Here is a 19954-nt window from a genome sequence, read left to right as displayed (position 1 = left end):
ATTGCAGTTTCCTACCCTCCCACTGATCCTGGAAGCCAATGACAGGGGTCTAGGCTGGCTCACTTGCTCTATCTTGGCCCCAGAAACTCTAACTCCTGGGAGTAACCCCCAAGACCAAACAGGGCATTCCCAGATTTTCCAGTGCCAGCTCTGCTTTGCAAGGTCATGGAATGAGATTCAAAATAAAGAACTCAGGCTGAGCCCAAAACAAGTTCACTGGATACACAGTAAGGGATTTTAAATACAGAGAGGACCCTTTTTCATCCCAATTTCCATCCCTGGATGGCAGTGTATTCAAGGAGGCACCCAGAACAGAGTAGGTAAAACTAGGAACCAGAAACCCTGTGCCTTGTCCAGTGCTCATGACCACCCAAGAAAACTTTGGAAGCTTGGCAGGGGCAGGGCCCGCAGTCCTGGAACAATGTCAGCAGCACTTGCCCTCAGAGTCACACTGCATCACAGAGGCCGGGGCAGAGAGCTTAAAGGCCCTCCATCCCCCACGTGGGGAGTCCACCAGCCATCCAGACTGCCCAATAGCAAGCTGCAGCCACCGAAAAGCTCTTTCTTCTACTGAAATGAAATGTGTCTCTTCAGGACCCCCATCCCTGGACCCTAGTTCTGTCCTCTTTTAGCAATCCCCCTTTCTCAAGACAGAGCTCCAGAGCTTTGTTCCTCCATCCATTCCACCCCACGGCTTCTTCTTCCCAAGATAAACATTCCCCAAGTAATCATTAAAATGACTTCTGTTTCCCTCCCTTCCCTCCAACGCATTTGGATGTGCTGTGGTGTAATCTAAGCATCAGTGTGGACAAAGAGTCTGAAGATATGGGGCCCATTCTAGAATTTTAGAACCCAGCTGCTCTATGACCTTCAGTCTTCTTCTCTAAGTATATTCTGAGATCACAGTATGGGCAGGTAGGACGCAGTGCCCATCCTCTTTGGAGCTCTCACATTGCACAGGAAAGCCACCTCTAACTGCTGGGCTCCCTGCAGACCATCCGTCTACATGGATGGGGAGTGCCTCATTCCTGCCTTCTTTGTGTCTGTCAGAAGAGGCAGTAACACACCACCCATGCCCAGGTGAGGCCACATTTGAGATCCAAACCCAGTGCCTGAGCAGAGTACATGGGAATAATTTACCAATGCCAACTACATCACCCACCGGGTAGCCCCATTCTGTGCCAAGCCCTAAGGGCCAGCAGCAAGACAGCCAGTGGGTTGTTGCCCCGACAATAAAACCTGGACCAATTTTGACTATTCTTTAGAAGTGAAGCTTGGGAAGACAAATAGGTTCTCACTGAGTCAATGTCTAGACAGAGGATATTCTTAACAATTTTAGATGCATATCCATGTCCAAAAAGAGATTTTTTCCCCAAAGCCAAGCCTATATGTCCTAGCATTTCTCTAGAACATTTCTGAAGCAAAACTATTTCAGGAATAGTTTTATTCATATACATAACTAGAAGTCTCTCTTATAACTCCTGGAACATAACAATGAACAAATGAGAAACGAAGACTTACTTTACTATCGCTCTTTTTAACAGAGGAGACTTTATCTAGAACCCTGTGGCCCCAAAATAAAGCCAGTTCTCATCCCCCTTCCCCTCGGAGCCCATCTCCCCAAACCGTTTCCCAGAGGAAGTAAGGTCTCTGGGGTTGTCCCCAGACCCCAGGAGACATCAGCACTCACGTGGACATGGCTTTTTGTGATGGACAAAGTGCTCTTGTTGCCTTGATCTTCGTAAGCATCCTAGGAAGTAGGTGTTATGATGCGAATTCCACAGAGGGGGAATTTAAAGGACATATCCAAGGTCACGGAACTGCTGGGTTCTAGACTGGACCCCACATCTTAGGACTCTTTGCCCACATTGCTCTTTGAATTACACCACAACACAGCCAAATGTGTCTGAGAGAAAGGAAGGAAATAGGAGTCGCAGTAGTCATTTTTAACCTGCATCTAAAATCCAGCCAAATTAACTAGGACTGTTTTACCCGGCGAAGAAAAGATTTCTGTTGGGATAGATCGCATTACCGGCTCAGATCCTTCTTCCCTCCCTGTCTCCACATCCTTTGACATATGGCTTTACGGTTCCTCATAAGAAAAAGGCAGAATCTGTTTTCCCACCCCTCAACTCCATGACATATTGCGGCCAATGGCATGAGGCACAAGTGACAATGGCAGAAGTGACAATGGGCTGGTTCTAAGACTGGACCTCAAGAGCCTCGGGTGCTGCCAGTTGCTCTCTGGTGCCTGTGCTCTGCCGTGAGAAGAGCACCCCTGAGCAAGCCCGCTGGTCCCCAGAGGCGCACGAGAGATCCGTGGAGCAGAGCCGTGGCAGCTGAGACACCCGGCCAAGCTCCTGCAAAACCCCTGACCAGCAGCCTTGTGAGGGCTGCTTGTCTCCCTAACGACTGGGGCAGAGGGAGTCCTACCTCCCCCCTCAGGCAATTCCTACGCTGGGAGAGAAGTTGGACCACACCATTTGTTTCAGACTTGGGGGTTTCAGGAATGAATAAAGCTACCTAAAAAGGTCTTGAGAACCAACATAGGGCTGCTACCTTTTTGCTTTTCCAAGCAAGGACAATATATAAAAATGACCACTCTAGCCTACTGTCACCATCAATTCATAAAAAATAAGACGCTGTAACACTACAACTGAGAGAAGGCTATAATCTTAGAGTACGACACAGTCCTTCCTAAGTAAAGATACCTGGCCGCCCTACGTAGGTGAGCCTTCTTCTTTCATTCTGTCACAGATCAATGAAAACTCTGTCACTGAACAGCTCTGGTCCGTGTATTAGCCACTTTTCTGCATGCTTTATGGTAGAACTGTCAGAAGAACATGAAATTAGCTACATCAATTGTAAGACTTAAATCTCGATTCTGTTTGTTCTGTGACAATAGAAAAGTTACCTTTTTTTTTTTTTGTAAATCAAGGCAGAAAATAAAGCTAAAGATAAATTTGAACACCTCTGCTGTGCTTTCTCCACTGGCTACGGAAAGCACACAGGGGACCCAGGGCAGCTGCCAAACTGTCACCTCAGCACGTTTGAGTTGCCCCCTGCAGGCAACATGACGGCAGCGCTGCGCTTCCATGACTATCATGACGTATGAATGGGGAGCAAAGTGGTGATTCAAATAGAAGCTCTACTAGGGGCTACAGAGACACAACTGGGACAGAAGTGAGAGGCAGGAAATCCCCAGGGCCAGCTCTAGAGACACCTGGCTCAGTCACCCAGGAGTGCTGACTGTCTTCTCTCTGAGCCGCAGAGCCGCTCCATCCTCTGCTGGATGTGCGGGGGCCGGGGAGAGGGAAGAGATCTAAAAGTGGATGGTGGTTATATTAGACTCAATTATCCTCCAGAACTGTCCACTGCACCATGGATGCCAGACTGGCTCTGGCTAGTGGAACATGAGCAATGCCAGCTTGTGTCAATTCCATGTAGAAGCTTTAGGGACCAGTGCGTGGTTCAGCAGGTCTCTCTTTTCCCTCTGCCACGAGACCATCCGAGTTTCCAACAGAAGCAGCTCATGCAGGCTGAGCCCCAGATGAAAGTCTACCACCAACCCCCAAAGGGCATGTACCATGAATAAGAAACAAACCCTGGTTGGTGGGAGTCACGGAGACTCTGGATGCATTTGTCACCGAGGCATGCCCATGCCCAGCCTGATCTGCGCTATGGGCTGCCATGAGTCAAGGCGAGGGACTCAACAGCAGTGGCAACAGAGGGAGATGGTGAGTTTGTCTTGGAGGTACTTCTGCACCTGAACCTGGGCAGGTCGGAGCCAGGGGCGAGGGTTGAGCACAGAGATGCCTGAGACACAGGGCCCTGGCCCCGCTGAGCACATGACCACTGGGAAGGCTAACCTGACCCTCTCGTGTGTGGATCTGGGTTTTCTGATTGCTCCCAGGTCCCGCAGGAACCCATCACCTGCGCAGAGAAGCAAGGGCTATTCTTTGGGATGGGAAAGCCTAGGATCTCATCCTAACTCTGACACTTCATTCCCGCCTTCACCCGCTCCTCCCCTGGGTGCTTACTGTGCCAGGCATGCGGGAAATAGGCAAAGTCCTGGGCCCCGCAGGCTCACATGCAGGTAGGAGAACAGACAAGAAGGGAGTAAGACAAGTACCAGTTGGGTGAGTGCCCTAAGGAATAAACAGGGTGAACGGAGAGAAACTGGGGAAGGCTGCTGTCGGTGAGGGGTTCAGGAAAGGCCTCTCTGAGGAGGGATACTCGAGATGGAAAATGAGACCGTGTCTGCCATGCAGAGAGCCTGGAGAAAACAGCAAAAGCAAGCAGGGCAACAGCAGGTGCAGATGGAGAGGACTAGGACGGCTTGTTTGAGGAACAAAAAAAAAAGCTTTGGGAGTAAGGCAGGCAAGGGGGGACCTTCGAGGAGCCCCCCAGCTCTAATATTCGGTTTGGGTGGCCCCGCTGTCTTCATTGAGCCACCTGTCATCTCACCCATGAGTACCACTCAGAGCCTACAGCATGCCAGGCTGTGGCCAGATCCAGGGAGGTGGGATCAGAGGGCAAGATGGGGGCCCTGCCCAGCCGGGAGCGCATGGTCCTCTGAGAGCTCACCATGCCCTGACTACAGAGAAGACGCCTCTGAGGGGTCTTTGGTGGCCCAGGAGGTTGCCCAGGGAGAGCAGAGGGCAAGTCATGTGCATCCCTTCCCAGCAGGGAGCGGGAGCGCCGGCCCGCATCCCTGGGGCCTCCAGTCTCCTGGGCTCCTGCTAGGAGATGGTGGGGGCAGAATGGCGCTGGCATAGGGTGTGCACTCCCTACCCGCCCCCATGACAGCCGTCCTGCAAGGGAGGCACAGAGTGGGAACCGCCTGCCCCGGAACCCGGAAAGCGGTCCTACCATGGAACCAGGGGGCGATGGATTTGGTGTTCCTCTCAAAGCCGGCTCGGCGAGGCAGCTGCTCCTCCTTAAACCAGCGGACGATGACGTCTCTGGACACTGGACGCAGCGGGCGCTCCCAAGCGCGGCTGAGGAGAGAGAGGAAGGGTGGAAGAGCGGGAGGGGTGGAAAGGAAGGGGCGAAGAGGGAAGGAGGAAAGGAGGGGAGGGAGAGCAGGAGGGCCATGGAGAGAATGGGTAAGCCTGATGCCCACATTCACGCCTGTGGAGAGGACTAAACAAGCCCAGGTAGTTGAGGGCACTTTCAGATTATAATGTACCAGCTATTATTATGTTTTCTAAAAGAAAACTGTTCCAGCCTGAGCAAGAGCGAGACCCCATCTCTACTAAAAATAGAAAGAAATTATATAGACAGCTAAAAATATATATAGAAAAATTAGCCGGGCATGGTGGCGCATGCCTGTAGTCCCAACTACTCGGGAGGCTGAGGCAGGAGGATCGCTTGAGCCCAGGAGTCTGAGGTTGCTGTGAGCTAGGCTGACGCCACGGCACTCACTCTAGCCTGGGCAACAGAGTGAGACTCTGTCTCAAAAAAAAAAAAAGAAAGAAAACTGTTATCACTTGCTTCAAAAAAAAAAGGCACCCAGGTGGGAGTGAAAAGAGGCTTGGAGGAGACACCAGAGAGAAAGAAAAGGCACGGCCGAGCACGGCCAGGACATGAACATCAACATCCTGATGGAACAGGAACGAATTTATTGCTATGTGAGTGTTCCCCACACCCTTCACTCCCCGATACAGAGAATTCTGGGTCCCCCGCCCTGTATCGCCCCCTGTCCACCCTGTAAAGGAACACCTGCCTTTGCCACTTGCTCCTGCACTTTTGTGTGGCAGAATCAGGACAGTGAACTGAGACACCAGAGAACCCCATGTGCTCTGGAAGTAGCTGAGATTCCCCGCCCAGGAAATACAAAGGATGAGCACAGGGGAAAGGAGCAGGGAGGGAACAGCACTGCACAGGGGTGGCCTGTGGACAGGGGCGGGTGAGGACTGCAAGCACCGAGAGTGGAGAGAGCAGGAGCGTGTGAAGCATGGAAGAGAATGTACCAGGTACGGTTCAATGTTTTCTCACAAGCCAAGACTGTCATTGCTTTTATGTCTGACCTGTGGTTCCTGAATACACACACAGACCGGGCCACATGAGAGCCCTGCTATATTCGGGCTACCCTAAAACTGCAAGAGCTTGACAGCGCATAACACAGCAGGCACCCAACAACGATGTGCTGAATTAACTGTAGCGAGACCATACTGCATTACCTCATTGCACGGAAACTTCTGAACAGCAAGGCCTCGGCCCACCTCGATCAACCACAGCCTCCTCACCATCTCCAGCTGAGTGACAGGAACCCGGTTAATTCTTATTTTACCATTGCTATCCACCTAATAGTATGGCATTTAGAATTCACCGCTGCTGTCCTTTTTCTTTATAAAACAAATGCCAGCTGTCCCCTTGCGTAGTCTCTGTATTTGCCCTGTGCCAAGACCCTGATGCTGGACTCGGTGCACCTCCTTGCGAGTCCCGGAATGAATCCGCCTGGCATATTTGTACTTGCCCTAAAATGAATGCACTTACCCATGCACACTCGTGCACACACGCACACACGTACACAAGGCTGAACACTGTAGCTTTTAGAAAAGATGTTGGAAGGAAAACAGAAAGTGAGGTGACATTCCACAGCTTAAAGCCATCATCCCTTCAGTTTGCCTCCAAACCCTGTCTTCCCTCACGCCTCTCTGGGCTTCCTTTAACCCTCCAGCCCTACAATAGCCTTGCTGCCTGCAGCATCCTCCCCCGTCCCCCTCAGGAAGTCAGATGCCTTCATCTTTGTTAAGCAGCACAGGGCAGCCCTGCCCCACCCAGCCTCTTGCTCCACATTTGCATTCCCTGAAAAAATAACTATGTTACTTTTTCACAGGGGTTGGGGGGAGATCCTCTAGTTTCTAGGACTTACTCTCCTTAGAAGGCAATCAGAGGTTATAAATAACAGCAAAAAAAATTCACTCACTCTTGTCCTTCTGTTCCTAAGCAGTGGATTTGAATTTGTTTCCAAGCGGAGAATTTCTAGGGAGGGAATTTGATTCCCTCAGATTATAAATGCTAGGCTAGCATGGCTGCTCCAAGGGGCCCTGGCCAGAGCTTCACTCCTGCACCCAGAACTCCCCTCCCACCAGCGGAGTGCTCCCACCCTTCAGCACTGACAGGCAGGTGTGCAGGCCAGCACAAGTGCCACAAAGCTGAGAGCAGCGAGGCCACGGGGTCTGTCCCTTGGGGCAGCCACAAGAGGGAGGCTAGTGGGTGGCTTCTCTGGGGGTTTGCAGCTCCCCTAGTGACTGCACAGCAGGCCTAGAACCAGGCCGTGCAGGGTCCATGTGGCTCTGTCATGTGGGTCCAAGGGATAATTCAAGGTTTCTTTTTAAAAGCATAAAGAGGAAGAAGGCTTTTCTAATTATGCCCCCAAATCTAAAAAACACAAAAGGAAATTTGACCTCATAAAAATCAAGAATTTCTGCATGACAGAAAATTCCATCACTAAAGTCAAAAGATAAATGAGAAAAAATGTTTATCACAGACAAAGGGATGCTCCTCGCTAATAGTTTAGGAGTTCCTAGAAATCAAAAAGGAAAAGACCAATAGCACAATAAAAAAAAAAAAATGGGTAGAAGAAAGGACAGATAGATAAGGAAATACCAGTGGCCCTTAAACATATACAAAATGTTTAACCTCATTCATAAATAGAAACGCAAGTTTAAACTTGCTCTGAGATATTATTTCTCATACGAAACATAAGTTTGCCAAGGCACTGTCGGCAAGGCTGAGGGATGAGAGTGAATTGCTGCCCCCCATGTGGAGGCCAAGTTGATGACTACTATCAATATCACAAATGCACACAGCCCCGAGCCAGCAATCCCACTTTGGGCAGTTTCTCTTGCAGGTAATAGTCGCATGTGTATAAAATAAACTTCTGCAAGGTTGTTCATTAGGGGCGCTGTTGGTAACAGCCAACGATCTGAAACAACGCCAGTGTCCATTAATACAAAGTTTTTGATAAATTATAGCACATCCATGCAGTAGAATACTATGCACCTGTTAAAAATAACCTAAATAAAATTAAATTAACAAGCTAAGACTTGATATGAAAAGACCTCTAAAAATAGTTAAATGGGGAAAAAATCAAAGCGCAGAGCCCCATGTATAATATGCAATCTTTTATGCAAAAAAGAGAGGATAAGGTTTTTCATGTTGGCAACTGCAAAAACAAACTGGGAGGACACAGCAGAACAGTAATTGCCCTCGGGGGGCAGAGGGAAGTGAGCAGACGGAGGGAGGACAAGGGAAGGGGTGGGATTTTTCTCCGTAGACCTTTTTAAACTCTCTGGTTTGGGAACCACATACATGACAAGGAAGGAAGGGGCGGGCGGGAGGGAAGAAATGAAGTCAGGGTCGGCTCTCCCTAGACTGAAGGGAGAGGGAGAAGAGGGTTATGAATAACCCCGAATCCCAATTAAAGCAAAACCCAGACAACCCTTTGTGATCAGGGGTAAAGGGACTCTTGGGCACACTGCCTGTGGCTAAGGGAGCCGGCAGGGGCTCGCTCGGCAGTGAGGGGAGCAGGTGGCACCTGAGAGGGGAGGGTTCAAACCTTGGGGCTGCCTGAGGCGGGCACAGGCAGGAGGTTGGAGAGGCTCCCTGCGACCTTTCGAACTTTGGTCCTGGCGATTGTGGGCAGTCACCTAAGTGCCCTTGCCAAACAAACCCTTTGGGGGCACAAATGTGTGTGGGGACCCTTCTGCACCCAGCCACACTAAGCTGCAAACCTGTCAATCCAGCTGGGGAGAAAGCAGTGCTGTCTGTGGGTACAGAAGGCAGCGAGCGAGCCCCGGGTTCCGGGCTGCTGGGCCATATTCAGCCCATCTGAGGTCTTTCATTCCAAGCTCTTAACCTGGGGTTCATGGACCTTTAAGAGTAAAATTGCATGCAAGCATTTTGGGGTATTTATATGTGCACATCTCAGAAAAAGGGGAGGGGGGGTGCACAGCTTTCTTCAGACTCTCAAAGGAATCCTTGATCCCCAAAAGGTGAAGACTCCCAGAACTTCAAAGTTATTAGAAATCTCCAACCCTCACACCTCTCCTGCCCCTCCCCCTCCATTACACAGACTGGGACATTGAGGTCCAAAGAGGGGCAATGACTAACCCCAATTTCAATGCAAATCTGGAGCAGAACCGGTACTGGAACGTCGGTGTCACATGCCCCAGTCCAAGGCCCCGCCCCCAGCCACGGGCCGCGGAGCCCGACCCACCTGACCCGCACAGGGAGGGGCTGCGACGGCCCCGGGCCCGGAGCCTCCTGCTCATGGCTCTGGCCGAGCTCTCGGAACATGGAGCTGAGGCCGGCGACGGTGCCCTTCTGGATGGCGCGGAGCGAGTGGCGCCGGTACTCGTCCCGGGCGCGCTGGGCTCGGCGACTCCTCTCTTCATCAGCAGCCTTGGAACGGCGCACTGGAAAGAGTGAGACAGCGTTGGCCCAGACCTGCGGCCCAGGCCGTGCACTGCATAAGCCAGGACCGGGCTTAGTCCAGGAGGCCCGGGATTCACACAGAACCGGCCACTCTGACCCACAGAGGCTGCACGGAGGCTCACAGCCCAAGAATGGCAGGGCAGCCCAGGTCCGGCCCTAACAGCAGCCCTAGGGCAAGCCCGTCCCTATGGAGGTAAAGACACTCATGACAATTTAGAGTTGTCTGTTTGTTGCTGTGACTCCACTCCAGAAAGATCTAAGAACCTTTAGATGGAAATTTCCATCTCCATCTTCCTGGGAGTGCCCTGCTCAGAGCAGCTTCGCAAACCCTGTGCCCACCTGCCCAGCCTCAAGGGCACCTGACCAGGTGGTCTGCATCTCCAGACACCGCGGCCATCACCCACATTGACTGCGGGCTTTCTCTGTGCCAAGCCCTGGGCTCTGTGCTCTCCAGGCATCATCTCTCTATAGACACTTCCCCCAGCCACCTGGGAAAGGCCCATCATTTTTCCGCTTTATATGTGAGGAAACCCAGCCTCTGAAAGGTTCAGTAACTTGCACAAAGTTAAATAGCTAATATGGAAGAGCCAGGAATGGAAACCAGGCGTACCTGGTTCTAAAACCCACGAGGCTCTTCCCATGACATGCCCCACCCCCTCCCCCAAGCCCCCTTCTATTTGAAACTCTGTGTATCTGACACCAGAGCTCTTTCCTGCAAAAAGCCAAAGGAGCATTTAAAGACCACCTGGGCCAGCCAGGTGCTGTGGCTCGTGTCTGTAATCCCAGCTACTCAGGAGGCTGAGGTGGGAGGATCCCTTGAGTCCAGAAGTTCAAGACCAGCCTGGGCAACATAGTGAGACCCTGTCTCCCAAAATATAAGGACCATCTGGTCCAACCTCCTCATGTTACTCACGTGGAAACTGAAGCCCAAGGAAGAACAGAGACTTGCCCACCTGGGTCAGTGGACCAGGCCACAAACCATCCGTTCTACCACCACAGGATAAGTTGTTGGAAATGTTGGTGTCCCAATTCTGGTGCCCTTTATTTTTCGTTTCCTATGACTTTGGGAGCTGGTGGGTGAGTGTGTGAGAGGGAGAGGGAAGAGGATCTTTTGGTAACTGTACAGGTTACAAGACTCCAAGACACCCCTCTCTCCACCTTCCGTCTTTTTGTGCTCCTCACGGAGGGGCCCTGTCTCAGCCAAGCAGCCCTGAAAAGACATCTGTGTGTTGCTGCTTCTAAAACTCAAAAGGGAGGTCTGGAACGGGGGAAAATGCAGGACAGGCAACAAAACTTATTGGGGACAAGGTCTAGAATTAAAACCAATTATTTTGTAGTCTGATTGCATCTTGGCAGGCCCCTCTCTGCTTTTAAAACCCAATCCTTTTATAGAGAACTCTCGAAGCCGGCCTTTTTCTTCTAATTGTGCTGGGCTAACGTTCGTCCCGGACCCCCACAGGTCACCTTCTCCTCCTGGAGTAAAATCTTAGTGCGCGTGTCTACTCCAACACCATTCAACACACGCGTAGCAGGCACCCTCCGAGAGCTGTGCTCTCCTTTAGCATTTGGGGGCAAAGGTCAGCTGCCCTGGTCCTGTAAGAAAGCGTTTCTACTTCACAAGTTGTCAAAGAACCCTTCCTGGGAACATAACATCTCCCAGATCTGAGAAAGGCAGTGTGAAGTCTGTCCCTCAGAAGGTATTTATGGAAGTGTACCTCGTGGGTGTCACACGCGGAATATCCACTGGGCTGTGAACTCCACGAGGGCAGGTGGAGAATTTTCTTTGGTCTATTCATTGCTGTATTCTAGTGCCAAGAACACGGCAGGTGATACATATTTTTGGATGACTGATTGCACCCAATTAAGTATTTAACTTTGCATTAGGCCCTGAGCTGGATACAGAGATAACAGAGAAGCAGACCCTTCTTTCTCAGAGCCAAGCTGGAAAAATAAGACCAAAGAAATATCTCTACCATAATGAAAAGAAAGCAGTATCATTTTAAAAAGGACCAATAAAGTATTGTCAGAGATTAGGGGCAGCAGCACTTACATTCTGCTAGGGAGCAGGCAGCCGTCACAGAAGAGAGAATTTGATCGAGTCTGAAATCAATGGGAATTTTCCAAAGAAAGAAGAGGAAGGAGGCCATTTTAGGGAGAAAACCTGGGTTTTGGTGCCCAGTTGGCTCTTCTGTAAAGTTCACATACTAAGACCACCGTAATACCTGCCTTGCATTGGGGTGAGAGGCTCCAACGAGGTCAGGATGTCCAGGGATGGGCTCTGCGGTCACTAGACTGCAAACTAATCACTAGAAGCTCATGCCCTAGTGGGGCCAGTGACTTGGGGAGTTTACAGCCCCTGAGAGACAGTAACAGTGACAGGTTGCAGAAAGAAATTGTATCCAGACTAGGAAGACAGGTTTTTGAAACTCAGACAGGTGAGACGCTGAGCCATTTGTCACAAAGAGACTAAATCCATCCTCCCGAAGCCCAGCTCTGATCTTGCCATTCTCTACCTCAAAAGCCTTCAGTGGTTCCCCAAGTGCAAACACCTCAGCCTGGAAGATGAAGCCCTTAAGAAGTACCCTGGCTGCTCCCCTCCCCCAGCTCCGTGGGCCTCTGAGCTCTCCCCTGCCCTCCTTGCACGCGCGCGCACACACACACACACACACACACACACGCTGTGCTCTGGCTCCACCAAGCACCTACCATGCTACAAACTTCCCTCTCTGCAGCTGTGGTCACTGACTCAGTCCAACCCTGGGTCAGCTCATAAATGCCAGGCCCTCCCCAATCCCCAATGCCCAGACAGAAAAGACTCAGGGCCCTGTAGAATTCAGATGACCCAGCTATATCCTACAGAGAAATCAAATGCTTCAAAGCAACATCAATTTGTAGTAATCCCTTGGGTGAATGGAGGAATGTTCCCAAAAATTAATGAAGAATCCTATGATATAGGGAAAGGCATCAATAAAGACTTAAATTGTGTATGTGTGTACACGTGTTTAAATTCTTCTCCATGTGATCTCAGGCAGCTGGAGTTACCCTGTCTGCACTTTGCTTCCTCGTCTACAAAAGGAAGGCCTCATAGGGGGGCTTTGAGACCTAAATGGGTAGTTCATAGAAGAGGCTTGCACAGTCCTTGGCACATGGCAGAGGTTCATTAAATATTATCTGTTGTGGTTTTTATTGTGTTTCCTGTGAGATGAAGAGGCTGGAATGGCACCTTTAGAAAGGGTCTGTGCCTGGGTGGAGGTGGGAAGTGGTGTAGGGCTGGGGGGCTGGATAGGGAATGGGAAAAATGAGAATTTTGTGCAGAGGGGGGCCTCTTGACCCCTGAAAAGGAGGAACAGGTGCCCAGATGTTGATGAGAATACACAGGCCCTTTGCAATTCAGCCGGCTGGAGCCACGGTCACCTGGAAGAACGGGTGGGTTTGGCACTCATGATGACGACTCTGAGAGATGAACCTCTGGGAAAGGAAGCGAAGTTCCCCCACAGCTGAACCTGGGCCAAGGGAAGGGGCTCTCTCAACCTGACCCAAGGTTTCTGATCTTCGTCCTGCGGGCTATGCCGATGGCTGCCAACAGTGCCCCCCTGTGGCCTCCGGGAGTAACTGCAGAAATTCCTTAAGACCCAACACTCCCCACACCGTGGGGGAAGCAAAAGACCCCGGGATGCTTGAGCCATTCAAGAGGAGAGAGAATCCTAAGCAGGGCACAGATCGGCCACTGGGGGGCTCGGCTTGGCATTTTTCCGAGTTATAATACCAAAATTATATGGCACCTAGAGTTTGGAAAGCACTTCAAATTAGTTACGTCCAAGGAGAAACTGCACGATTTCTCATCCCATCAGTGGATAGAAAAAGTTCTTCTTTGGTCTTCTCCTGCAGCTGTTCTCCCAGCTTGAAATTCCGCGCTGCGCCGCCCCCAGGCCAGACGCCACCCCCACAAGCCCCTCCGGGTTCTGTTGGTCTCAAGCCTACAGCATTTTAGAATCACCGACGTTAAACCCAGACCCCAGAACACACTCCTTCCTGAGAGAGAAGGGACTGGAACACGCAGCACGACCCCAGCCAGGGCCTGAGCCCACGTTTCTCGCTCAGCTCCACCGGCAGCCTGGCAGGGGCTGGGAGCGTGTGGCCGCGGCTGAGGGCCACACCCGAAATCGAAATCACAGGGGCGATCACAGGTCCGACAGCTCCAAACCCTACTTACATTTCTAACCAAACAACAACAATAATAAATGTCCAATTTTTATAAACAGTATCATTTGTCAAGTCATGATGACTCGTCTCTAAATCTCTGGGCAACTAACCAGATGTTATCTAACTCCACACGCCTACAAGTTCTCAGTGGAAAAGTTATGAAATGAATTTCTGTGCCTGATACCTTCTCAGAAGCCAGAGCTCTGGCTGAATAACGAAGTGAATTCTCTGTTGAACTGAATAACTAACTGTTTTCAAATGGTACTAAAGGGGATAATTCCCTTTTTTTCTAAGTTGGAGAATTTAATTTGGGTGTTTTATCAAAGATTGCTGCTCCCCGATAGATTAATGGCCCACTCTGTCTTTCATATTAAATTAATTGAGTGTGGAATGGCTTTGTTGGGTTTGAATGACAGGCTCTAGAGTTTAGCTGATCATTCTTTAAGAAAGTATAAAATGAGAAACTAAAATCATAATTATCACATCTTTTTTCTCGTTTTTCGAGGCCTTTCCCCTTTCAGCTGCTACACAGTACGTTAATTAGCAACCAGGCGGCTCCGGGGCCACATGAGTGCCATTCTCTGTCCCTAAAGACACCCCCGCCCAGCTCTCAACTCTCCACCCCATCGTGCAGCTACGAAGAGAGGAGCGCTTCATGAGTGCCTTCACAACTGAGAAAGCACTTTTGTTTCTTCTCTCTCACTTCACCCTTCCAACAAGCCGTAGCTCAACATGATTAACCCCATTTTACAAGTGAGGACACCGAGCAACTGAGCAAAAACTTGCTCAAGTTCACACTAGTAAGGAGCACAGCCAGGCCAGGCTCCCAGTCCAGGGCTCTTTCCCCCATACTGCAGTAGCCTCCAGTGACTTCACTTTGTGATTGTTCACTGTTTTGTTTTGTTCAGTGTAAACCTTCACCCTGCCTCCTTTTCCCACCTGCCTCTGCTTCCATGCTGAATTTGAATGGATGAATTTTTCTTTAGCTTTTTCCCACCTTATCTTCGTGGCCTCATTTTTCGTCACTGGAACCGCAAGCTGCAACTGCATCACGGCCTGTGCCATGACCTATGCACACGCTGACCTTGCTTTGCTCAGTGCTGCTCCCTCTGCTGTGATGCCCTTACCCACCTTGCCAAGCGCCATTCCCTCCCCTGGGCCTTGCCACGTGCACACCGTTCTCCAAAGGGGTCCACTCCCTCTCCACGTCCTTCATGCAAACCGTTATCAGAACACCTGCGTGTTGAACTGTAACTGTGTGTGAGAGCCTCTTCTTCCAGACCGTGAGATTCAATCAATGTACGGTTGTCCCTTGGTGTCCTGGGGGATTTGTTCTAGGAAACCTCCCCCCACCTTCCCCACTCCGCCCCCGCCGCAGATTCCAAAATCCACAATGCTCAAGTTCCTTCTATAAAATGATGTAATATTTGCAAATAACCTACATGTATCCGCCCATATACTTTAAAGTATCTCTAGATTACTTATTTTAATAATACCTAATACAGTATAAATGCTGTATAAATAGTTGTTATACTGTATTGTTTTTATTTGTATCATTTTATATTGTTGTGTTGTTATTTTTTATTGTTTTATTTTAACATTTTCAATCCAGGGTTGATTGAAGCCACGGATATGGAAGGCAAGAATACGAAGGGCCAGCTGTCTGCTGCTGCCCCTCGATGGCCCTGGGGGCAGATGATGAGATCCTCCCCAAGCTGCAGGCGGACGGGTTGTAGAGGGCTGTTCTGTGCTGAGAACAGTATAGAGCCTGCTCCCACAACTACCACCAGCTCTGAGCTCCAGGAGAGACAGAGCTTCCATCTCCCTGCATTTTGTTGCTTCAGACAAACTTGTTATCGGAGTGTGATGTCTGCTTTGTGTTCCCGCAAACTTAGCTGCCACTCGGGGGTCCCCGGGGTGCTCAGCCGAGTGTTTAAGAGACTCCACAGGAAGGGCTCGATGAGCACTCACTGCTTCTTTGTGAAATGGACCTTGGGAGGCCCCGTGAGGCCAATGGCCAAAGACGCCCCTTGTACATCCGCTTATGGAGGACACCTGATCCACGGGCCAGAGCACCAGGCCAGGAGGAAGGACGAGAGAAAACCCTTCCTTGGAGCACAACCCCCCAAACTGTCTTCTAAGTCTGGTCTCAGGTTCCTTGTCAATAAAATAGAAACACCAACACTCACTCCCCTCGGAGGCTGTTCTCAGCTTATGAGTAAAGAATGTCCTAAGGCTTTGTGACAGCTCAGGGTTTGGGGCATTCAGATGGATTTAGTGAGGACGGTATTTGGCAATTGCTAAAACAACTCCAGCCCTGTGTGAATGGGCAGGACACAGTTAAAGGGCATCTGCCTGGCAGTTATCAGTAAGCAGCTGGAACCTTCTCCTCTCCTGGGCATCTGCCCCTGAGGCGTCACCTCAGAGCCTTCCCTGGATGAAAAATGAGCTTTGAGCACAATGTTTGCATTTGTAGTTTTGACTCTGAAAGGAAGTGACTGGTACAGCGAGACTCAGGTCCCACAGCCGGAAGTGGCCCTCAGAGGAAAGAGGACAATTCCGGAACGCGGACCCCGCCCACATTTCCCTCCCAGCCCCAAGGGCACACCCATACCCGCCCCCTCTAACAAAGAATGGAGACTTAAGAGCAAAATCCCACTGTGATTTGAAACTGCGCACACACCCATTCCATACTGTGATTCCACTCTTGTTGCAAACAGAGGGTTCTTCTCCACCAATCATTTTGCTGTTTCCCTGCAAACCACTGACAGGACCACTCTCCTCCCGCGGTGTTAGGGAGGAGTCCAAGGACTGATGGACTCACCACTTGGTGCTCCAGGAGGCGGGGCCCGGGGAGTCTGCCCTCTGCTTGCACTGCTGGGGTGGGCCCCAGATTCAGTTCCATCCGCTGACACAATCTCTTGGGCTCTCATTAATTCAAAGAGCCTAGTACAGAGGTCACTCCAGTAAGAAAGGAACTTTCCCCAAGGGAAGAAATTCTTAAGCTGAGGGCAGCCACCAGGCCAGGGTAGTAATGTCCAAAATGCATTAATTACACAGAACCCAGATGGTTTCACAGAAGGGTCCCTGAAGCCACAGAAGTGGAGAGGCTACAGGGGCCTGGGGGCCAGGGGACCGTGGGACGGCACACCCTCTTCACCAAAGCCAACTGCTCACAGCTGCGTTACCTGGTGGGCTTCAGCATCAACACATGAGAAACAGCAGCTGTAAGGGGACTTGGAGAACAAAGACAGCTGGGTTTTCAAGCTCTTTTGTGAAAACAACAGTAAGTCCCCAGGAAAGGGAGACAGAAGCCTGGTTGGGAGATGAGATTCGTGCCATGCTGGCGTCGATGCTCTGAGACTTCTTTCTGCACAAGGAATAATCTCTGCTCTGGACCTGAGCACCCGGCCCTCACGCTGCCTTCACCCAGGGGCCTTGGAACATGTCATCAAGGTCATCAGTGGGAAGAAGTAAGAAGAAGATTGGTTTCTTAGAAAGTGCAACTGCCTCATGGTGCAAACAATTTAAAAAATAAATAAATAAAAATTACATTTAAAATTTTTTAATCAAGTTTTTATTTTATTCAATTTCTGTTTGCCTTATTTTTTTTTTTTTCAAGTACTTGATTATATACTAGGTCACTTGGAATAGAAAAAAGATCCAACACAAAAGACTTCCCACCCGTCCACCTTGCCGACAGCCCAGTTATGTCTCCAAATCTGTCCCAGGAAGTTCCGGGTGTTTCAGGACTGGCACCAAATTAGTTAAACATCAGTTTAAAAGGGTGTCAGTGGAAAAGGTGAATTAAGGAGCTCTGAAAATCCTCTCCTCCATAAAGCAATGAAAACACTGGCAAATTGTCAGAATCAACTTTCAAAGAATGTTAGAAGTTAACTAAAGGCTTGCAGCAATCCAGGGAGCATTTATTCAAGAAAAAATGGCTCATGAAAAAAACTTCCCAGAAAGAAACCCCACAACTAGATGGCTACACTGGTAAATTCTACTAAATGTTTAAAGAAGATTAATTCCAATTCCTTACAAACTCTTATGAGAAAATAGAAGAGGAGGGAACCCTTCCCAATTGGTTCTTTGAGGACAGTATTGCCTTGATGCCACAGCCAGACAAAAACATCACGCAGACCAATAACCCTTGTGAATACAGAGACAAAATCCTCAACAAAATACTAGTGAATAGAGTCTAGCAGCATATAAAAAAGATTATACACTATGAACAAGGCGGATTTATCCCAAGAATGCAAGATTGGTTCAACATATGAAACTCAACCACAGAATACACCATGTGAATAGAATAAAGAAAAAAACACATGATCATCTCAACAGATGCAGAGAAAGCATTTGACAAAATCCAACATCCTTTCATCCCCAAAACACTCAATCTAAGAAAGCGTGGAACTTCCTCAACCCAAGGTTATGTATGCAAACCCACAGTTAACATCACATTTAATGGTGAAAGACTGAAGGCTTACCCCTAAGATCAGAAATGAGACAAAGCTGCCTGCTTTTGCTGCTTCTATTCAACATAATATTGGAAGTTTTAGCCAGAGCAATCAGGCAGGAAAAAGAAATAAAAGGCATCCAGACTGGAAAGGAAAAAGTAAAGCTATCTCTATTTGTACATGAAATGACCTTGTATGTAGAAAATCATAGGGAATCCACAAAAAAAATCCATCCAGCTAATACACAAGTTTGGTTGCAGGATACAAGATCAATAGACAAACATCAATTGCATTTCCATGCACTGGCAATAAACAATCCAAAAATGAAACCAAGAAAACAATTCTATTTACAATAGCATCAAAAAATAAATAATTAGACTAAAGTTAGCAAAAGAAGATCAAGACTTCTACACTAAAAACTGCAAAATATTATTGAAATAGATTTTAGGAGACTTAGATAAATGAAAAGACATTCTGTGATCATGGATGGGAACGCTAAGTGTTGTTAAGATGATCACATTCTCCAAATTGTCTACAGGTTCGATGGAATCACTATCAAAATCCCAGCTGGCTTTATTACAGAAATTCCCAAGCTGATGCTAAAATTTATACAGAAATACAAGGGGCCCAGGATAACCAAAATAAGCCTGGAAAAGAACAACTGTGGAGGTCTCATGCTGCCAATTTCAAAATATACTACAAAGCCACAGTAATCAAGACTGTGTGGTACTGGCATAAAAAGGGACAAATAAATCAATGGGATAGAATTGAGAGGACAGAAATAGACATTTACATTTTCAGTCAACTGATCTTCAACAGGGTGCCAAGACCATCCAGTGGAGAAAGTGCAGTCTTTTCAACAAATGGTGTCTAGACAACTGGATGACCACATATTGGAAAAATTAAGTAGGAATCCTACCTCACACAAAAATTAACTGAAAATGGAGCAAAGACCTAAATTTAAGGGCTAAAACTACAAATCTCTTAGAACAAAGAGAGGTGTAAATCACTGTAACCTTGGATTAAGCAATGTTTTTTAGATATGGCACAAATCATAAGCAACCAAAACATAAATAAATTGGACTTTTCATCAAAATTTAAAAATTTTGTGCTTCAAAGGACACTATCAACAAAAAAGACAGTTTGAAGAACGGGAGAAAATACTTGCAAATCATATCTCTGATAAGGGATCAATATCCAGAATATATAAAGAACTGCAACTCAACAACAACAAAAAAATTCAAATATGGGCAAAGCGCTTGAAGAGACATTTCTCCAAAATTGATATACAAATGGCCATAAAGCACATCAAAAGGTGCTGAACATCATTAGTCATTAGGGAAATACAAATCAAAACCACCATGAAATATTAGTTCACACCCACTAGAATGGCTATAATAAAAAACACAAACAATTACAAGTGTTGGCAAGGATGTGAGGAAATTAGAACCCTCATACATTGCTGGCAGAGATATAAAATAGTGCAGTCACTTTGGAAAACAATGTGGCAGTTACTCAGAATGTTAAACATTGTTACCGTATCCAAGGTTTGAATGTATGTTCCTCCAAAACTCAGACTGAAAATCCCCAGTGTATTAAAGAGGTGATTGGATCACAAGGGCTCTGGATTATTCCATTCATGGATTCATGGATTCCTGGGTTAATGAATTAATGGGTTATCACAGGAGTGGGTTAGTTATCAAGTAAGTGGGTCTGTTGTAAAAGCCAGTTTGCTGCTCAATGCACATCCCCCTCCCCATGTGACGTCCTTCCCTGCCTCAGGACTCTGCAGGGTCCCCACCAGCAAGAAGACCCTCAACAGATGTGGCTCCTAGACCTTGGAC

The 19954-nt window shown here is 48.6% G+C and overlaps 1 protein-coding gene across 1 annotated transcript in view; it reads right to left on the bottom strand.

Moving 5' to 3' along the window:
* SH2D4B (SH2 domain containing 4B) overlaps positions 1 to 19954 on the bottom strand; it is a 72948-nt gene that overhangs the window by 13036 nt on the left and 39958 nt on the right. Inside the window, exons 5-6 of the mRNA XM_069460848.1 lie at positions 9230 to 9428; positions 4873 to 5000 (exon numbers count right to left, since the gene is read on the bottom strand). Of these exons, the coding sequence (XP_069316949.1) occupies positions 4873 to 5000; positions 9230 to 9428 (327 nt within the window). The remainder of the gene's footprint in view (positions 1 to 4872; positions 5001 to 9229; positions 9429 to 19954) is intronic.

This window comes from Eulemur rufifrons, chromosome 28 (assembly GCF_041146395.1).
Source record: "Eulemur rufifrons isolate Redbay chromosome 28, OSU_ERuf_1, whole genome shotgun sequence".
NCBI classification, from domain to species: domain Eukaryota; kingdom Metazoa; phylum Chordata; class Mammalia; order Primates; family Lemuridae; genus Eulemur; species Eulemur rufifrons.
This window is presented reverse-complemented; position numbering and strand designations above follow the sequence as displayed.